Here is a 21,574-nt window from a genome sequence, read left to right as displayed (position 1 = left end):
ATTGTTGCCCTTGACTGTTCTAGTTGCTTCTTTTGCTCTCATTTGTAAGTCGCTTTGGATAAAAGCGTCTGCTAAATGACTAAATGTAAATGTCTGTTTTATTACAATATAAGAGAATTCAAAACATATTTGCAAAAACAGAACAGATATACTAGGTAACAGAAATCAGACTTTATGCAATCTGACTCCACTGTTGCATGACGTCCACATGCGTGGACAGTTCGTTTTTGGTGTATAAAAACGACATTTTACACTAAATTTTAGTTTTTTTTAGCTCAATTGACCTCCTTATGTAAAAGTTTTTCACAGATATGCCTGGGGCATTTGGCACATGGCTATTGCTGTCAGCCATCTTGGATTAATGATGTCATCAAGCAATTAATATTTGGGATACAAGACAGTAGCCACTGTTACAATATTGCTGTCAATCTACTGACACTGCCCTCAAGTGGTCTGGAGAGAATTACCAAGATTAATGAACCCTAAATGGAGTTAAATTAACTGTCCCCAAATGTGGACACCATGCATGAAAGGGTTTTAAGTTAATCACCATATTTATAATGAAACCATCATATTTAAAAATGATATTATCATATTAAAAATAAATATAATATATATATAATATCATTTATTTTAATACAATTATATAACGTATTTTTCTTAATGACATTATATTTATTGAACAAAAATTTAATATTTTATTTATCAAAATAAACAGAACATTTTGTTTAAATAGCAAATGCACTCGCGCCCATCTGTGCGAAATCAGCACAACTGATTTCAGTTCCCTCAAAATAACAATGCGCCTGAACACCTCGTTTTCAGACCAGCACGCCACTGGTCTGAAAATGAGGTGTTCAGGCGCATTGTTAGCGCGTTGCTATTTTGAGGCAACTGAAATCGACTGTGCCTTTGACCAACAAAAACCTGGTCTAAAGTCAATAGTGCACTATTTTTTGTGTTATTTAAAGGGCGCGTTAGTAATGTGCACCTATAGGCGGGTGCACAACATGCGTACACTCTGCCCGGATAACACACACAGGGACGCGCAGCAGCACACAAACATTTTTAAATGTTAAAAATAAAAATATTCATGTATTCATTTTACAATGAAAAAATTATTATCATGTACATAAAGATAAAAATGCCTCTCATAATCTCATTATGGATAGTCATTGCATGTATCAGAATTATCTATTTGTAGTAATGACAAATGAAATTGGCTACTTATTTAACCAATCGTGGCAATACACACATGTATTTAAACTGACTCGTCAGGTTGAGAGTGTCTATGTTCCGCCATGTAAATAGCGAATCCGCTATGGTGCAAGCACAACTGAATGGGGAATGGGAGATGAGACTCTGATTGGTTTATTGCACGTTACGCACAAAACACACCCATTACTCACTAAGAGACTTGGTGCAACCCTTTTGAACCATGCGCCGGGTGCGCCAACCATTTTTCCCATCGTTAAATTGGCAAAAGTGGATTCGGACACTCCCTAAGTGCACATATGCTTTAGACCATGCGCTCAGATCGTTAAAATAGGGCCCTTGGTGTGAAAGGGCATTTAGATGTGCCAAAAAAATAACTTTTTTTTGTAATTAAAACAAGCAAGCCCAGCCCAGGAGAGAAAAAGTTACACAAATTAACCTAACATGACTTTCAATAAAAAGCAACGAACACAATTAGTTGCTTTTTTAGGGCGTAATCCAATATTGTAACACATTACTTTTAAAAGCAACTTTCCACAACACTGAAAATAAAGCAGTTCCCCCCACCGGTCAAATTAATTAGTTTTGAAAAGAAAAAAAAATTAAATAAGGTATATTTAATTCTACAGTAAATCTGACACTATTATAATGTTTTCACTGTAAAATAGTAAATGGCAAACATGCAATAATTAAAAAGTTTATTGAATATAATCCTCAACAGTAATGCCTTATAGAACAATACATAAAGGTTTTAAAAAAAAGAAAAAACAGCCACTGCAACACTGAGATGTAAGTTAATATAACAACCTTTGCAAGTCCATATGGTCTGTTAAGAAATAAATACATTACAACACAACACCAAAACATTTCCACAGAATCCTTGGCTCCAGTCTTCCTGTCAGCTATCATCAGCATTACTAACTGCACTGTAAACTGCACAAAAGGCACGTTTGTGAGTTAAGTTGTGCTTTCTATACGATATTTTACTTCAGAGGTCCATGATAACTTGATCTTAACGATCAGCGACATAAATTACTCTCAACACACTCTGAGAAATCACAGAATGTTAGTGAAAGAAAGACAGAAAAAGGGAATTATGGGTCATGAGGGGGTTTATGGGACATGTGTTAAAAGTGCTGTTGTTGCCCTGACATCTGCGCCTCAGCTTTCAGCCATCTCCTCGCAGATCAGTCACTCGCTGCAGACCATTAGCAGTTCAGTCCAGCCTCTTTTATGTATGCGTCTCATGTGCATGTAGTGTAAAAACGTATATACAAACTGACATACATAAATTGTGGCTTTCATAAAGTACCTATGATCAAAAGTGATCAAATCCTTTTCATAAATACAACATTTCATAAAAAAGGCACTTTGTGTATCATTATGAATGAAAAATGTTCGGGAAAGTGGTTTTTAGTGAATGCAATTACATTGCACTACTATTGTTACAGTTAAAAGGTGCTGTATGTAGGATTGCAGTCCAAATTCTAAATATTGTAGAAACGTTGTTTCCCCCACCGCCTCCTCCTCCTCAGACTCGATGCTCACGCAGGTTGCCAGCTTGTGGACACGCAACAGGAGCGAGCGCAATTTACTATGAAAGCCACACTGTAAGTTGATGAGTTGACGTTTTAATATGCTCTCGTTCATAGAGATTTTTAGATGGATGCCGAGGCTTTTTAGGTCAGGTAGAATCTGCGACCTTTGACCCAGTTACTTGCTGGCTTCCATGGCTGCAATACGCTGTGTTTTCCGCCAACTGGCAACCTGGGGTGTATAAATACTATTGGGTAAACTGGCAATGTGCTATTTCACACAGACCAAAACAAAAACAGACATTCCGACGCAGAATGCACATTTAACTGGCTGTAGCATTATTTTTTTCTGAGAAACGAGTAGGTGAATTTGGCATGTTTCCTAAATATCTGTTAGCATATTATGGTATTTTTATGCTTTAGTAAAGTGAAAAACTTACATACAGCACCTTTATAAATGTGGGGCTATTTGGTTTATATGGAAATCTCTTGTGAAGGTTGGCTGTGTTTCTGGGCAAAATAGCCATATTGGCATCATTACACTGTCTGTGCGGGCCAGGCTGGCCTCAAAAACGTCCAGTTGGCGTAAACGGTGTATATAAAAACCATATACTAATTTGCAGAGTACTGAAATGTCCCTGGTTTACACAATGGAGAGGCAGTCAGGGTTGAAACTTTATCACATGTTTAAATGCGTAATATAAAATATCTGTGCTAGTTTGTGCATTTTAAGTCTCTCTCGTTTCTCTTTTCATCCATTGAGTTACTTAATAAGCCTCTAAGAAAGTGACACACAATAGTGTGTATGTGTTTTTTGTGTAGCTGTGATGATATTCTCATGCCTTTGTTTTTCCCTTTATCTGCTTTTTTTTTTTTTTTAAACAAAATTACACAAACGCCTCTGGTACGTCACTGCCGTTAATTTTCAGATAGATTTTAGCATTATTTTCTTTCTCCTTCCTCTTTTTGTGCAGAGTTCTCCTGAAGTACAGCAGATAGAGCGGTAACAGGAAGCCCATCATACTGAGAACCAGCAGACCAACGTTCACCTACACCAGAAAAAAAAGAGATAGAGAGGAGGTCAAAACATGCCTAACGGGCATTTGATCCATTTAGTATTACTAAAGCTCTCTCTTGTTTGTTTCATACCCAGAGCGGGTCTCCCTTCAGTGGTCCCATCATGGCCATGAACAAAGGCTGCTGCAGAAGAGCGAACAGCGCGCTAACCAATGACTGCATTCCAGTCAGACTGCCGAACTGAGATGATGGGTACCTGCAGACACACAAACAGATTATGTGTTATCATATCATATCCTTTAAATCCTGGCGAAAGTAATGATCACAAGCAGAATATAATCATGTATTAGAGATAATACTGATCAACTCACACAGCAGCGTAAAGTCCTCCGATGGCGGAGTGGATGAAGCCTCTGACAATAGTGTGAAGGACAAATGAGAGCATCTGGAGAGAGATGACAAAATCATTATTAAACTTGTTTATTTGACTGTTTCCTATGGTGAAATTGGCATGCTAGTAGTTTCATAATCAAGCCACTAGAGGGAGATGCTCTACAGCCTTCCTCTGCACAATAAACAGAATAGCATACTAGAATACTCTTAATATTGCTGCAGTATGTAGTGTACACTGTGATCCATGAATATTACATTTGTACAAAGATGTAGTATACATACGGAGCCCAGCTAGGATGTATATTGTGTATATCGCTGTGTATTGTGTATATCGGTGTGTATATTGTATGTATGTAGCAACTCATAATGTAAACACATAATCTAACAAGTATTACATTATTATTGTACTAAAATGTTCATAATGTAATTATTTTCTCAAAATGTAATACAAATTATTTTACATTATGAGAAATGTATTACATTATAAACTCATATTTGTCATATTTTCATTATTGTAATAGCTTTTAAAACATTAAAAATATTAGTATTCCCTTACAGTACATTTTTTAACATCTAAATCCAGTCTTAAACTGCCTGCGAAATACAACATTTAAATAATCATGCTATTATTATTTTTTTTATTATTAATAAACAAAACAAGTCTTTACCTGCCTACAAAATCCACCAGATTACTGATACTACTAGTAGTAGTAGTTTAAAGGTGCAAAAGTTCTGATTTTATTTATTTATCTGCATTTAGATTTTTAAAATGTACTGTAAAAATACCAATGCTTTATTTAATAAACATATAATAATAATAATAATAATAATAATAATAATAATAATAGCATGAATATTTAAATGTTGCATTTCGCAGGTAGTTTAAGACTGCTTTAGATTTTTTAAATTTACTGTAAGGGAATACTAATATTTTTATGTTTTAAAAGTTATTACAATAATGAAAATATGACGTTTTTGGTGAGTTTATAATGTAATAATTCTCATAATGTAATAATTCTCATAATGTAAAATTTAGTTTTTACATTATGAACATTTTATAATAATAATGTAATACTTATTACATTATGTGCAGTTTTTACATGATGTGCAGTTATAACATTATGGTGGCCACGATAATTACCAGTGTTGGTAAAAAATTAATTACTAACTACTAATTATTACATCTTCAACAGTGTAATTAGATTACTGTACAAATTACTCTCTCTTAAAAGTATTGCATTACTTATTACTTTTTAAATCCCATAAAAACCTGAAGGATAGACAAGGAAAAAACTGTTCTTTCATTCTTTCAAAAAAAATTATATAAAATAGCATAAATTATTCTTGAACTGACCAAAGTAGAGAGGGGAGAAGGTTACATTCAAAACATACATTTTAACATAAGACATAAAATGATGTTAAATTCATTATTACACTCTAAAAAAATGCTGTGTTAAAAAATAACCCAAGTTCGGTTGAAAATGGACTAACCCAGCCAATTGGGTTGTTTTAAGCAAACATTTAACCCAACCGCTGGGTTAAAACAACCCAATTGCTGGGTTAGTCCATTTTCAACCCAACTTGGGTTATTTTTAACACAGCATTTTTTAGAGTGTATATATAGAATTGTTTTATACAGTATTTAATGCAGTTACATCAGAAGTAACTGTAATTAAATTGCAGTAAATAATTACTTGTTACACTGGTGGCCACGAATGAACAATTCATTCCCATGACTTACTACTACATCAGCATGTTTCAGTAATTCCTTCCCTCGTTTTAAGTAAATTTGTGCCCTTGATTTACTAAATCGTGGCCACGTTGTAAGAATTTGAGAGAGAAAAATGAAAGAATGGATTCTTAATTCGGGGCCATGATATATTATTTTATATATATACTGTGTGTATGTATATGTATATATATATATATATATATATATATATATATATATATATATATATATATATATATATATATATATATATATATATATATATATATATATATATATATATATATATATATATATATATATATATATATATATATATATATATATATATATATATATATATATATATATATATATATATATTTATTTGTACGTATGTCATGTGCAGGGCTCTGTGTATACAACAATGTTATATATTATAGTATTTAATAATGGTTTGAATTAGCTTTTATGGTTATATTTTCATTTTAGTTTTAGTATTTTTATTTGCTTTTGTAATTTTTCTTTTTCAAATTAAATATTTCTGGTTAGCTTTAATTTATTTTAATTTATTTTTTGTTTTAGTAATTTTAGTACTATTTCAGTTAGTTTCCAAAGCAACATTTTTCATTTTTAAGTTAATGTTTTTCATCCAATATTTATTTTATTTAAACTATATTACTATTAAACTATAGTTTTAATATTTTTTTTTTGTTGTATTCTTATTTAACAATAGCAATACTGGTATACAACAGAGCACACTGAAAAAAAGATGATTTACAAATACTACATATTATACACTCCACAATGCATATCGTTTAAAAAAAATAGCATGTCAAGCACAGTGCATTATGGAACAATAAATGTTTCTTCTAGTATTGTGCAACATTGTTGTCAACCTCATCATATTGCAGGATTTCTTCAGTAGCAAATAAACATTTATTTTGCTTTATTCATTAAAATGTTATGTAAAAATGTCTTATATAAATGTCTTATATAGACTTAACTACTGGCATCATTTAGTGAGCCAAGAAAGAGATATTAAAAACTGAGATGATGTTATGTCCGGTTTGTTCATCAAATTGGAATGGAAGGCCAAATCAAATACATTGCATTGTGGGATATACTACTTCACACATTGTGCTTTGTTGTGTGCAGCCCATTTTGGCAATGTAGGTTATTCTGGTATTCCATGCAAACTGAAAATACAGTACACATGCTGCAGAAATGGAGTAGTGGTAGTATCCTATTCTGAACACATCCTGTATCTTGTTTATTGTTGAACTGATGAATTTAGATGGACTATTCATAACACAGAGATGCATAACACACACCTGAAGCGGGAGATTGGGAATCAGGCAGGTGATGCCAAAGCCGACGAGGAGGATGTTGGTGAAGATGAAAGCACGTGTGGCATTGGTGACTTTCTGAATCTGTTTGTCTCTGCGTTTGGGCTGGGGTTCATCTCTAGAAACAGGGAGTGAATAGAGACGCTTAAAACAGCTGTCATTGATTGAACTTCACACATTATTAGTCCACGTCCAAAGTTCACTAAAAAGTGTTCCAAAACCTACTTGTTGGGCTCTTTTTCATCGATTTCTCCATCATCGCATTCTTTCAGCTTCCAGTCCATGATCTGACCGATGACCGGCGTCGTCATCAAGCACAAGAGTTGCATCACCCCAAAAATGGAGGTGTAGAGGCTCACTGAGAGAACGAGAGAGAGAGAGAGATTATACCACTGTCTAATGGATAACGTCTGAGGTTGGTTAATAACTACTCTGGTTAATGGCTGAGTTTATGGCACTCTGAAGGCTTGCGTATGCATTACGTCCCCAGAGCACAGGTGGACAGGGAGTGGGAAACGCTTCAGGTGAGTACAGGAGAAGGTTAAATGTTAGAACAACATGCTTAAGGAACTACATGCTCTACTGGTTTCTACTGCGCTACTGAGATTCTTACCCAAATCCATTTTCTCAACTGCAAAAATAGTAAAAGAAAAAAAAAAATATTAGAAGGCAATTACCTCAAAACTGGGGGAAAAAAAGTAAACTAAATTAAAAGAACTAATATGATGTTCTGTAATAGTAACACAAAATATATTTTTTTGCTGCGTTCACACATATCGGTATTATTGTAATAAAAATGCCACCCCCGCCCTCAGAAAATATTTTCTTTGCTGTGGTCACATCTGAATTATCATAGTTAAAATGTTTTCTGTTTAAAAAAATTCAGAAACGTTTTGTTTTCCTGCATTCATATATCTGAACTATTAGAAGAAAAAAAAAATTGTTTTGATTTACCCCACCCCCACCCATAATGTATATATTTGCACTCACATATCTGAATTATCATAACTAAAATGTTTTTGTTTAGTCTAGAAGAAAAATTACCCCCCTCCCCCATGTTTTTTTTTTTCCAGAAATGTCTCGTTTTGCTGAGTTCACACATCTGAATTATTGGAATTACATTTTGTAGTTTTTGTTTTTTTCTGAATTATCATAATAAAAATGTTTTTGTTTAGTTTTTCCCCCCCCAGAAAAGGTGTTTTACCGCATTCACATATCTGAATTATTGTAACTAGTATTTTTTTTAAAAATAGTTTTTCCCCCAGTATATTTTTTTCTGCGTTCACATAACAGAATTACCCTAAACAACTGTATTTCTATACTTTTTTTCCCAGACATATGCAATCATGCTTATCCACCTGTGTTGAGATCTCCTCCGCCGAGGACCTCCAAGATGTTGTTCATGGCTCCCATGTAGAAGATGAGACGCAGCTGAGTTACACACATGGTCACCAGACTCAACATGAACAGAGGGCTTAAAATGCTCTTCATGAACGACTGAGCTGCAAGGAGCAAAAGGAAAACAGAGTTAGTCAAAATGATTTGCTGACCCGTCGAACCATTTCTGTTATGCATTTGTGTATTTGCATATGTGGTGTTTTCTTGTTTCAGACATTGTCACTTACTTTCCTCCTTGGTCTCACACTGCAGTTCCAGGTCCATGGTGGAAAGACAAAGTTTCTGACCCTCTTTGATAAGCTCTTTCTGTTTATGAGTGTGATCCACACTAAGACGCTTGCCCACTGTCGTAACTTGATTATAAAACTGCTTTCCTGTAATCTTATGGTCAAATCCCAGCCAACTGAACTTGATCTTGATACTGGATGGACAGAGAGACAGAAAAAAGACAGAATGCGAGTGAGATATTGTAGATGTTTGATGCGTATGAGAGCGGTGTATGTGTGTTTCTTACGTGTAGTCCATGTCCTCGGGTCCAGGGAAAGGCTCCAGGGGCCAGTTGAAGAAGCAGTTGATGAAGACGAGGCCTGCACAGCCCGCCCAGACCACCAGAATTGTGATGAAGGTCACACCAAAGTCATAGATCACCTGTTAAGAGAAACAACGTTCAACAAATCATACTCTTAAGAACATAAGGTAGGGTTACAGTCAGTTGTTTAATCTAACAAACCTTGACCCCAGGAAAGGTGACAGCCGAGGAAGCATACGAGCCGATCATGAGTGCGATGAAGGTGGCACGCAGGTCACCAAACATGTTGGGCAGCTGGAGGGAAACATGGAAACAGATTAATAACTAATTTGGTTAAAAATAACTTTAGATAGGCAGACAGAGGACTGCTTGTTTGGGAGCTGGTATTAATTTAAAACGTTGTTTCATGACACATCCACTGCAGATTTACTCAAAGAAAACAATTACAGCAGATTTATTAGTATTTTATTTTTGGAAATATAATTTAATTTTTAAATATATATATATATAAAAATATATATAAAAATATAAAATATATATAAATATATATATATATATATATATATATATATATATATATATATATATATATATATATATATATAAAAAATATATAAAAATTATATATGAATTTTAGTGCAGTCAAAATGATTAATCGCATCCAAAATAAAAGTAAAAAACGTACGTAATATACATGTGTGTACTTTGTATAATTATTATGTATATTATGTATATTATATATATATGTGTGTGTGTGTGTGTATATGTATATATCTAAGATTTTTTTAAAATATTTATAGATAAAATATTTATATTTTATATATATATATATATATATATATATATATATATATATATATATATATATATATATATATATATATATATAAATATTTTATCTATAAATATATATTTAAAAAAAATAATAATAATAATAATATATATATATGTATATATATGTATATATATATATATATATATATATATATATATATATATATATGTGTGTGTGTGTGTGTGTGTGTGTGTGTGTGTGTGTGTGTATGTGTATACATGCACGTATATATCTAAGATTTTTTTTTATATTTATACATTATATATATATATATATATATATATATATATATATATATATATATATATATATATATATATATATATATATATATATATATATATATATATATATATATATATATATATATATATATATATATATATATATATATATATACGCACACACAGTATATACATACAAATATTTCTTAGTGTTAGTGAGTGTGTATTTATATATACATAATAATTATACAGAGTGCGCACACATACTTTTATTTTGGATGCGATTAATCATGATTATTCGATTTGACAGCACTAAAAAGTATATAAAAATTTAAATGATCCATAACAATCCTGGCAAGAAAGTAAGTCATGTTCAGATTTATTTTTACATTTATATACATTTACATAAATAAATTTTATATTGTCATTTTATTTAATTTGTAAACATGTTATTATAATTATTTCATTTTTATTTTAATGTTTTAATTAGAAAAAAAATCATAATTATTTAAATTAAAATTCAAAGTTCTTTATTTATTTATATTAATATAATATAAATAACCCATAACTATCATAGCAATATATAAAAAAATCTTATTCAGAGCATCTTTTTACTGTGTGGCTGCTATGAGCATAAAGACAATTGATCCACAGTCTTTCTCTAAAAATGTCAGCAGGCAAGGAGACCTGGCCAACAATTATGGGCTCATGAAAGCACAAGTCAACAATGAAAGCAGTTTCAGTTCAGAGGCGCTGACTATAACCAGAGAATGAGGGTTTGGGGTTGAAAGAGCGGAAAGAAAGAGAGCAAGTGACAGAGGACTAGAAAACTAGAAGACTACCAGAACTATTAAGTGGCCCCAAAAAAACACTTAATACACACTTCTTTCTTGCTTCACTTTCTTTTTGTTCCTCTTTGTCACCAAAAGAGGAATAACTAAAAACTGAGGAATGATCCATCCAGTCTGAACCGGCTGAAGCCGAGTCTCTTTTATGACTCTAATTGGAGCCCAAACTGGGGCAGCCTACCCACAGTTATGCCTTGTTCCTGTGACAACAAGTGGATGAGCAACAGCGAGTGTCCTGTTACGTAAGAATGCGTTTGAATGTGTGTGATCAGCAGCTTTGTGATAGAAGACTTATGAGAATTTCTGTCAGAACTGGTGCGAAGATATTCTCCAAAATCAGTTATGCGACTTTGCCACTCCATGTACACGTCAAGCAGGCGACGCAACACGGCAAACAAGAATGCTCTATTATTATCAGCAAATCTTTGCATTAAGACATTAATGTAAGGCAAGTATTTGTGGCAGGTGTTGTTTTTAAATTTTCTCAGTTTGTGGACATTAACAGGTGTGGCAAAAAGTTAATTTTGGACTCTGGGTGTTAGTGTTTTTGTGACTTCATGGTCATATAGTTCCTCCGATCATGCTGAGCACATGATAACCGCAGGCTAATCTTACAGGGTCAGCACACTGAATCAGGAGTTAATGCATGGTGCCAGTGTGGCGACAAAAGCAAGTCAGCAGGAAAAACACTGAAGTAAGATGCACAGATGGGTCTAATGATTAACTTGCTGCACTACGCTTGAGAAGACTGAGGAAAAAGAGACACAGAGACTTCTAACTAGCCTGGATGTAACATGATTGCAGGGAACAAATGTAACAATTTCAAAATCTACCACTGGAAAAGCCTCATCTAAAGGCGGATCTGAATCAGATGGGACGTATCCCCCTCAATGTTAATGGCGGTTACAGCCTGCTAATTAGCAAGCAACAAGCGAACACATCAAAAGAGCTGGAAAAAATGAAGCACAAGTGTACATTCATGAATAAGTTAACACTCACTGTAAGTGAAGTGAAGGTCATACACATTCCACCAAAGCCATTAAAAGTCAGAGCGATGAAGATCAGAACGGATAGTTCTAGAAAAAACAAGCAGATGTTAATCATTTCAAGTGGAAAATCTACATATCGGTATCTGTTTCAATAAGTATCCCATACAGCAACATAGTGTCGTACCAGTTGCTGTAAGACATAAATTCATATTGAATTGCATAAAGGACGTTCGTACCATTTGGGTTGCTGGCTCCATAAGCGACCATAAGGCACGAGAGGGCAAAGCAGGCACTGGAAAGGAAATTGTTCTGGTCATTCATCTGTGTTGTCAAGGTGCAAAAGCTTTATATATTAATGCAAACATATATGTTTTCAAATGAATGTTTCTTCCCAAAAACAATGTATTATTGATGTGATTGTCATTGGAATGATATTTCAAAATATGAAGCACATGCTATCTACCTTCCAAGCAGGCGGAGTTTGCGTGGACCGTATTTGTCCATGACGATTCCGAGTGGGAGTGTGATGGCGCTGAGGAGGAAGGAGCCCACGGTGAAGGCCAGATTCAGCATCTCATCCTGTTCTTTACAGATGAGCCAGCCGTTCATCCTCAGGTATTCCTCTGGATGTTTCAGAGGGACCACCTCCACCCCTCCATCATGCTGGAACTCGTCATATTCAAATTCTGCTTCATTCGACGGTGATGAAGGCACAGCTGGTAAGGAGAAGTTTGCCATCGAGCTGTTTCCTTTAGGAAAGAAGGAGAAGAGGAGATATGAGAGGCTAATGGGGACCCATGTAATTTATACCAGCTGTTTCAAAGACCAGCTTGACCTGATATACAACCCGCTTGAGTTTCACTACTCATCAGGTCACCATTTCTGCTAAATCATGGGGATAAAGAGAGAGAGAGAGTGAGAAAACTCAGATGCTGGTGTAAAAACTGGTCACGTGTCATTGCTGCGAGCCCTATGCTGTGATGTAAGCATCAGGTACTTGTAATTCTGGTCGCTGTCTAACCACGCAGATGTCACACGTGCAGACTTCTATACCTCACGATAGTTCCTTTAAACTCTCATCCCTCCCTCACACTTTATAACAAACCCTTCCTTTGCGGGTCAAAATGACCTGAAGCCCTAAAATTACACTTGTCCAGAAAGCTTAAATAATTTCATTTTGATCATGTTTTTTTCTATTTTTATTTTTATTTATCTTTTAAATTACTAGATTTTATCAATAAATAATAGATTCATAATAATTTAAGCACATTTTTCACATTCTTTCGACCTAAATTCAAAATAACTCATGATTTCATGCATAACCCTTGTAATTCAGCTCAAAACATATTACATTGGGTGTCTTTGCTGACCTCTTGTTGAAAATATTGCCACTAGATGGCCTCAACATGTTCCGCTGGGTCCTAAAGCCAGTTTTTCTTCAGTATGCATTCAGATAAACGTTAAAATATTTTTTTTGGTAATGTTTGAGCATTTTTAAGTTTTTATATCGAAGCATTCCAATCATTCCCATAGGGGTCAAATTGACCCGTGAGGGAAGGATTTGTTACTTTTTAAAATTTCAACCACAAAACTCAAATCCAGTCAATTTTTTCTTTGTGTATTCGTGATTCAAGTATGAAAAAAGTCCTAGGTTGTTGGACCACTCCAATGAACTCTGAATTAAAATATTTGTTTTGTATGAATTTCAGGTCAAAGGGAAGGATGGGTTTAAGTTCATGACTGGGGTTTATGCACTCTCCGGCCTTGTCAACAAACCATGGGTGGAACGGTCCATGAAATAAAGTTACAGAAGGTAAGGACAACCCAACAGTACCTCAAGACTCAGAATTGAAAACAAAAAGTAGATATTTTGAAGAATGTCTTCTGTTTCTCTTGTCCATACAATGAAAGTCAATGGGCTCCAATATTGTTTGGACCCCAACATTCTTCAAAATATCGTTATTTTGTGCTCAATAGACATACAGGTTTGAAATGGCATGAGGAAAAGCAAACGAAACCAACATTATCTCTTTAACATGCTCAATGTCTATGGACAAAATGTACTTCACACAAAATGTTTGTACTTCAAATGATTTACTTCACTAAAAACAACTCAAAGTATGATAATGTCCCCATCAGGTTTTCTAATTAGAAAAGGTTTGCTTATGGCCAGCGTGGCTAGACCAGCATAAACCAACCTGGAATGACATCTGGTCTAAACTGGTCTTTGCAGCTGTTCTCCAAAGTGTCCGAGATAAACTTTCACCCAGCAGTAAAATGCTTGGAATGAGGAATCACCATTATGTGGTCTCAATAAAACCTGAGATAAGGGCTGGGAATGATAGAAAGAAGAAAGCTCGACATTTGCTCATCCTTTATCTTGTTCAACTTGTTGCAGAAACAATGTTTATAATCGTCCTTTTGGACTATTGTACAATCCTGTTTCACATTATCTCACCACGCATATACATATATGAGCTACTGAACCAAGTGACACTCTCAATTAATAGCTGCTGGCTCACTGGAGACATATAAAGTAGATAATCAGACATGACCTTATACTAATCTAGATGTTTTTCCATCTTAACTGCTGATGATGAGTAAAAAACTGAAAACCACAAAATGTGCTAACAAAAAGTACACTTTTGAGACATGCTCTGACAAGATTCTTTCAACATTATGGACAAATGTTCCTCCAGTAATGTAAATAGAATGTACGCTCAAAGTGATCTGGTCTTTAATGATGTGTTTGGTGAACATAAAAAAAGTTACATGTTCTTTATTGGTGTCGGAACGCTGACTTTTTCTATAATCGGCCACTCGGTTGTGCCAGTGTCATCCTGATGATACACGTGCCCTCCTTCCACAACAAAGGAGGTGGTCTCCAACTCCAACTGTGCTTTAGAACTCAGTGCAGAATGTTCTGACGTGTTTCACACCCGGTCGTGAACTTTCTCATGCCACACATGAAGGGTTGGGTTTTACCTCGCCTGATAGGAAACTGAGGCTTGCTCTGGCTTCTTTCCTAAACCGTGCTAATGTGTGTGCTAAAGATGTGCTAAAGATGGTGTGCGTAGGCCACATTGAAGTGCAAATGGCTGCATATTGCAGGACACACCCAGGAAGATAGCAGTCATCTGGTCTCCACAAAAAAGAAAGAAAGGAAAAAAAAGGACGGGAGTGTGTGCATTTGATAGAAGGGTTGAACATACATGAACCTACTGAACCTCAATTGAAAGGTTTATTATTTAACCTCACTGTAATAAACTGTATTCTCTGTAACACATTGGTTTGATACTGATATAAGTAATTAATATTGCTTTTCATCTGATCTTTCATCTGATCTTTCATCTTAAAAATGTCCTAAAACTTTAAAAATACTAACACATTCCTAAACGAAATCGTAGGCATTTTAAATATTAATTCAACGATCTGTGGACAGATTAGGGAGTGAAGACAAGGAGGGGTTGTTCTTTTCATTCATAGCCATTAGTTTGGTGGCCAGATCTGATAAAATGTAAAGAACAGGCACACAATACAAATTGTCTCTAACCTCATTTCTGAGAGAGCGTGAACGTGATAAAAAACTGTTATCTAGCCAACTTCAAAGATTGCATGGTGGGAAATCACAGCTAGTGTACTAAACCACAAGAGTCATCCCATCCTTAAAAAAACTCCCTCAAGAAGAATGAATGCTGACTAGTGCCTCATGACACCGTCCTTTGACTCCTATCAGTGGACTTTAAGATCGCTGAATACGGTCTTGCGCACTGACAATTTTCGCTGAGACAGTCTTATTTTGTCACAATAATGTGACTGACCAAAAGGACAGTCAATCAGCTGAGTAATGTCAAAAAACAGGAACTATGACGGCAGCAAAAAGAAGCATAAGCACTTTCCCATGCAAAAATGTCCTGCCAAGCAGACAGACAGACAGACAGACACGTAAGATGCCCACCACTCCACCCAGAAGAAGTGGTATTCCTAGATCTACCCAAACGATAAGCCTCCTACGGTTTCCTTCACAAACAACTCTTTTTCTCGTCTTCTGCCCCTCCTCTACCCCTTTTCTCATTGTCTGCCTGGGGAATTTCAAACCAGCTTTTGTGGTTAAATAGGTTTCAATGTCCTAATGTTCTATTAAGTAGCCCAAAGTGCTTGAGAAAGAACAAGACAGTGATAAAAGGGCATCAGCAGACCAAAACCAAAAATCAATACCAAAACCAGTTCAATCAATTATGAGCTAACAAGTAGGTCTGACTGAAAAGATAAACATCTTAATTTACATCAAACGGGCTATAGGCCTCTCGATTTAAATGTGCGCTTGATTAGGTCAGGGTCCCTGTGGAAAACCCTTCAACATTCCAGTGTTTTACTGAGCAACCGTGACTACACCAGCTGATTTAATGGAAGTCTGTCTCCTTAGAGAAAGTAAGCACAAAAGTGTTTTGCTGCAGAGGACAATAAGTTACACCACATAAAACGCTACTGTCAGTGATGGATTATTGCACAATACATGTGACTTTAAAAGTAGGAGCCTGCATGTACTATCAGATACGGTCTTTGAAAGCTTTCAAGATCAGATTGGAAAGGAATGGATGGAATTTGCCAATATTCATAGCAATAAGCAAAACACAATCAGACATAAATTCTTTTAAAGATAGGATCACAAGCTTGACTTGCGGCGCATCATGTGACCTAAATATTCCTCTCTGGCTCTTCTAAATTGCTGCATTGCTTGAGTTCTTGCTGTTGTTCTTCAGAGCAGTGCATTGGTTTCTGGGTTATTTAAAACACCCTAAACACATTCTTTGTGAAATTTAAAAAGGTTCTTCTGTGGCATCAGACTGGTAAACCGTTTTTGGATCTAGGTGGAATCTAGAGTGACTCTTACCTGGATCCGTGCAGAGGTATGAATAGAAGCCTTCAGACTTCAGCATGATGAGTAAGGAACCCCAGCCCAGCAGAACGGCGGAGAAGAGCAGATTTTCAATGATGGCCGTTACCGCCATCCACCAGCGGCGGGCAAATGCCGTGGTTAAAGTGGGTGCCATGGCTTCAAGGAGTAGGAAAGCAGACCGATAAGAGGAAAAGGGTGGTTGACAGTGCCTGATGGGATGAGACCTCACAATCTGTGGATGAAGAAGAGAAACAGAAGATTTAATAGAATTTGCATGTGGGGATGTTGTTATAAATAGGATTTCTAGCGCTCAAATAGACATTCCTAAATTGTTGAGCACACACTTTTTTTTAGTTTTTGAACTCTTGTTATACTCTTTTTTGCTATGGATGCATATCCCTTTCAAAAGCAGTTCTTTCAAACTCAGTTGGCTCTTTTACATTACAGTGCAAGAAAAGTGACAGGGAGGGGTGCAAAAACTGCAAAATTCACATTACAGCAGACCCCACACATTATTTAGATGAGAAAATACCAAAAAGATAGCTATATAATGTAACGTAATTTGAATTCTGATATTATATAATCCCATTTCCTGGCGTTACATTGTGACTTGTAGCCTATATCAAACACATGCATTATTATTCAAACTTCATCACTATTTGAAAAAAAAATAAGACTCTTTAAAAATGTAACAATCCAACTGGCCATATAGCTAATATACAGCATTTTTTCAAAATAAAATCTTGTAAATACTAAATATATTAATAAAATAAAAAGAACACATACCTTTGAGAGAAAGGCAAATAAGTGTTGTAGCCTTTTAGTGCAGAGCGATCTCACCCTTGATGCCTTTGCTCTCTCTTCCCCCCTCTCTCTCTCTCTCTCTCTTCCTCCTGCGCAGTTACCGGCACTTACTGGGAGTTTGTTTCAGGGCAACTGTAGAATTTATAGCTGTTTCATGCGGGAAAGCATCGGATCGCTTTTATTGGATGCTGCGGGAGGCTGAGTAGACATGTCAGCCAATCAGCTGCGAGTATCGCGCCGCATTGACAAATCACGGGCTGTCTACAGGTGATCCTCAACCTGGACCTGGAGATCTGCGTTTGAAGGAGCGAGTAGGAAATATTTTTAGATTTATCGACGAGGTATCATTTTATCATTTTTTTTCCAGAGTTATTTGATTATAGGACGGTAGACCTAGCAGGCCAGTATAATATGAAGATGAAAATTATTTATGAACTTGTTTTTCTGTCACTGTGAGAAGTCACGTCGAGAGGTGATATGCGGAATTGCAAAATGTAGCCTAGATAAGACTGCAAAAACAAAGAAACAACCTTATCGTCAGAAGTCACAAAAACAGCTCGAAGTGTCTGAAAGAGTGACGATGAAGGATGTTACTTCATACACGGTACTTTCTCACTTAAGTTAAACCATATCTACTGGAAAAATACCATGGTAACACTTTTTTTTTGTTGGCAGAAATGTGCCATGCCTATTTATTGCTTTGTTCGTGTCATAAACATGCCAGTTTTCAGCAGAGGCGGACAGTAGTGAAGTACTTTATAGTATCAGTGTTTTTCTTTGGAAAACTTTTACCTCACTACATTCCAAAGCATAATATATAATGTCATACTTTTTACTACACTACATTTAATAAATAACATTTTTTTTAATGTATACCTTTAATAAATAATTACATTAAAAATGTAGTAGGCTACTTTCTTTCTTGTACTCAAGTAAAACTTTGAATCACTTTTACTTGCTTAAAAGTATACAGTACTATATTTTTAATGTAATTTAGTATTACATTATCTTCAATATGGAACATAGTGCAGTCAAAATAATGACATATGCTTTGGAATGTTGTGAAGTAAAAGTTTTCCAAAGAAAAATACTCTGATATAGTATACTTTATCAGAGTATTTTTCTTTGGAAAACTTTTAGACACTTGAAAAATCTACCTAAGCAGGGTAAAAATTCTTCACTACTGTCCGCCTCTGGTTTTCAGAAGTACACACCGGTTCACCCGGGTTCCAGGAGATACCGGGTGTAAATCAGGTTGTTGTTATCCTCAAAACACGTAGCCCTCTTGTTATTTACCAGAAGAGAGATTTTGCGCGTGTTCACGAAAACCCACACTAACAGGCGCAAAGCAGTGGCTGGGTATTATTTTCAATCTACTTATAAAACCTTGATACAAAAATGAAACTATTTTCTACAAACAACCTTTCAGACTGCTGCAGGAACAGAAGTCTGGTGTTTTCGATTCAATTATTGCATAACAAAATCGTATTGATTACTCTAATCACCAAGCCTATCACTGTAGATAGCTGTGGCACACACACACAGTTAATCATGTTAAACATACAGTCTGTGAACTGGATACATTTGAATAAATAAGCTATTAAAAATAATCTATTTTCCTGAATAGTGGTACATTCTTCACACAAAACAGCCAATGTTTAACGGCAGGGAAACAATGTGTCAATAAGCTTGTTTATTTCAATGAGCTTTGCATTCTTTCCTATAGTGAGCTAATGGCCTGTTTCAAGTATGAGATCAATACCTCTTCCGCTTTATCACTGTAAAGAGTAAACGATTGATCATGGGGTTCAATTATCTTTGCCAAAAAAAACATAGTTTTGATAAGCACATTAGAACCATTCACAAATGTTGACTTAGTAAGGACTTTAAAGTCAAATGTTCACTGACAGGTTTTTCTTTACATCATAATCCTGCAACTGGGCACCGGTTACTTAAAGCCTACGTGATAAACTACATTCATTCGAGGGCTCCAAGCTTTCAGCTCAAAACGGCCATATCAAACGAACCAAGAGGAACAAAAACAACTGCTCAGTTACATAAGCTCCAATCAGCTCACGCTTGTTTTTCACTTTAACGCCGTCCACTGTGATTTCAGTTCCTTCTCACACTGGCCTAAAGGAGCCTTGTGAAATTCATGACTTTTCCTTTAACGTCAGTATAAGGTAGATCTTTATTCTAAAGAACTTCAAATGAAACTGAAAGCAAATGCTCATTTAACATGTCTTTGCCCCAGGGTGTTTTAAAGGAAATTCTCACAGTAAGTTTCACATTTGAATGTTGATAATGTTTTATTTTGACGCATATATCAAGCATTTTACTTGAAGATGAAAGGTGTATGAATTGGTTGTAACTTCAGAAGTACAAATAAGTAGGCTATTTAACCTTTTTCTATTAATTTACACTACCGTTCAAAAGTTGGGGGTCAGTATCATTTTTAAAAACTAATTTTAGTACTCAATACAGTTTTTCTTGATTGCTAACACACTTTAACTGATTCAGTTGGCCCAACTTTCCAAACCATTCATTCAGTTCTAGAAACAAAGGTACATTTCTCAAAATGTTTAACACATTTCACCTGTTTTCACACACGTCCTCAATGTTTTCCGCAAAACTCTACACAAAAATTTTCTAATTTTGCACAGGTTTAACCGTGCTCTCATTCAGAAGACGCATACACATAATATAATTAACTCAAGTGTCATACTGTGAACTCAAATAGCACACATTTATCCATGTGTAAACATTAAGTAGCAAAACCGATGGCACACCAATCAGAATTTCTGGATAATATAAATAGGGCCACGAGGTATTACAGTCGAGACAAAGAGAGGAAAAGAAAAATTAAGGCGACATTTGTTCCTGATGAAATAGAAACCACTATAGTTGAGAGAATGATGCATGAGGGAAGTTAGTCAGGGCCATCTACAGGGTTTTCATAATTACAGTACACAGTACTTTAGATGAGAGAACTTTCACTATTCTATGTACAGTAAATACTGTAGCACATGTTGAACTGATTTGTAATTCTTAGATTTCGTATTTTTGCAGAACTGAAAGACGACTGCCAAGGGGACGGATTGAAATTCTTTTGTTAGAAGACTAAAGGTGCATTAACATGGGGCGTCAGCATTAACACTTCGTATTTACTTTGAATGGGTGACATCATGCGTTGCCGAACTGAGATCATTGGCGTTGCTTGCGGCAGACGTTGAAAAATATATCTTCCTATAATAATATTTAATAATTTGTTACATTTATGTAGAGAAAAGTTCTGGCTACTCAGAGCGCTTTACATATAAAAGGGGGGAATCTCAACCACCAATGTGCAGCAAAGTCGGTCCTGGAGGGCCACTGTCCTGCAGAGTTTACAACTTGCCTCAACACACCTGCCTGGAAGTTTCTATATGCCTAATAAGACCTTGATTAGCAGGTTCAGGTGTGTTTAATTGAGGTTGGAGCTAAACTCTGCAGGACAGTGGCCCTCCAGGACTGACTTTGGACACCCCTGGTATATAGGGATGATTAGGAGGCCAAATTTGGCCAGGATGCCGGGGTTACACCCCTACTCTTTTTCCGTAGGACATCCTGGGATTTTTGATGACCACAGAGAGTCAGGACCTCACTAACGTCTCATTTAAAGGGTGGTGCTTTTTGACAGTATAGTGTCCCCATCACTATACTGGAGTGTTAGGACCCACACAGACCACACGGTGAGCACCCCCTGCTGGCCTCACTGACACCTCTTCCAACAGCAACCTGGTTTTCCCAGGAGGTCTACTATCCAGGTACTGACCAAGCTCAGCCCT

At 35.6% G+C, this 21,574-nt stretch overlaps 1 protein-coding gene across 1 annotated transcript; it reads right to left on the bottom strand.

Annotated features, from left to right (window-relative positions):
- Positions 1-1,898: 1,898 nt before the first annotated feature.
- On the bottom strand, positions 1,899-17,868 carry slc43a2b (solute carrier family 43 member 2b). The gene is made up of 14 exons (XM_079804645.1): positions 17,730-17,868; positions 16,938-17,175; positions 12,507-12,792; positions 12,280-12,335; positions 12,054-12,130; positions 9,349-9,441; positions 9,133-9,266; positions 8,846-9,039; positions 8,579-8,722; positions 7,446-7,578; positions 7,206-7,338; positions 4,139-4,212; positions 3,900-4,023; positions 1,899-3,799 (listed from the first exon to the last, which is right to left on the bottom strand). Exons 2-14 carry the CDS (start codon positions 17,095-17,097, stop codon positions 3,638-3,640), a joined length of 1,770 nt encoding a protein of 589 aa, XP_079660771.1. The 5' UTR covers positions 17,098-17,175; positions 17,730-17,868; the 3' UTR covers positions 1,899-3,637.
- Positions 17,869-21,574: the final 3,706 nt, after the last annotated feature.

This window comes from Gobio gobio (genome assembly GCF_949357685.1).
Source record: "Gobio gobio genome assembly, chromosome: 22".
NCBI classification, from domain to species: domain Eukaryota; kingdom Metazoa; phylum Chordata; class Actinopteri; order Cypriniformes; family Gobionidae; genus Gobio; species Gobio gobio.
Note: the sequence above shows the minus strand (reverse complement) of the source record. Positions and strands in the feature narration are given on the sequence as shown.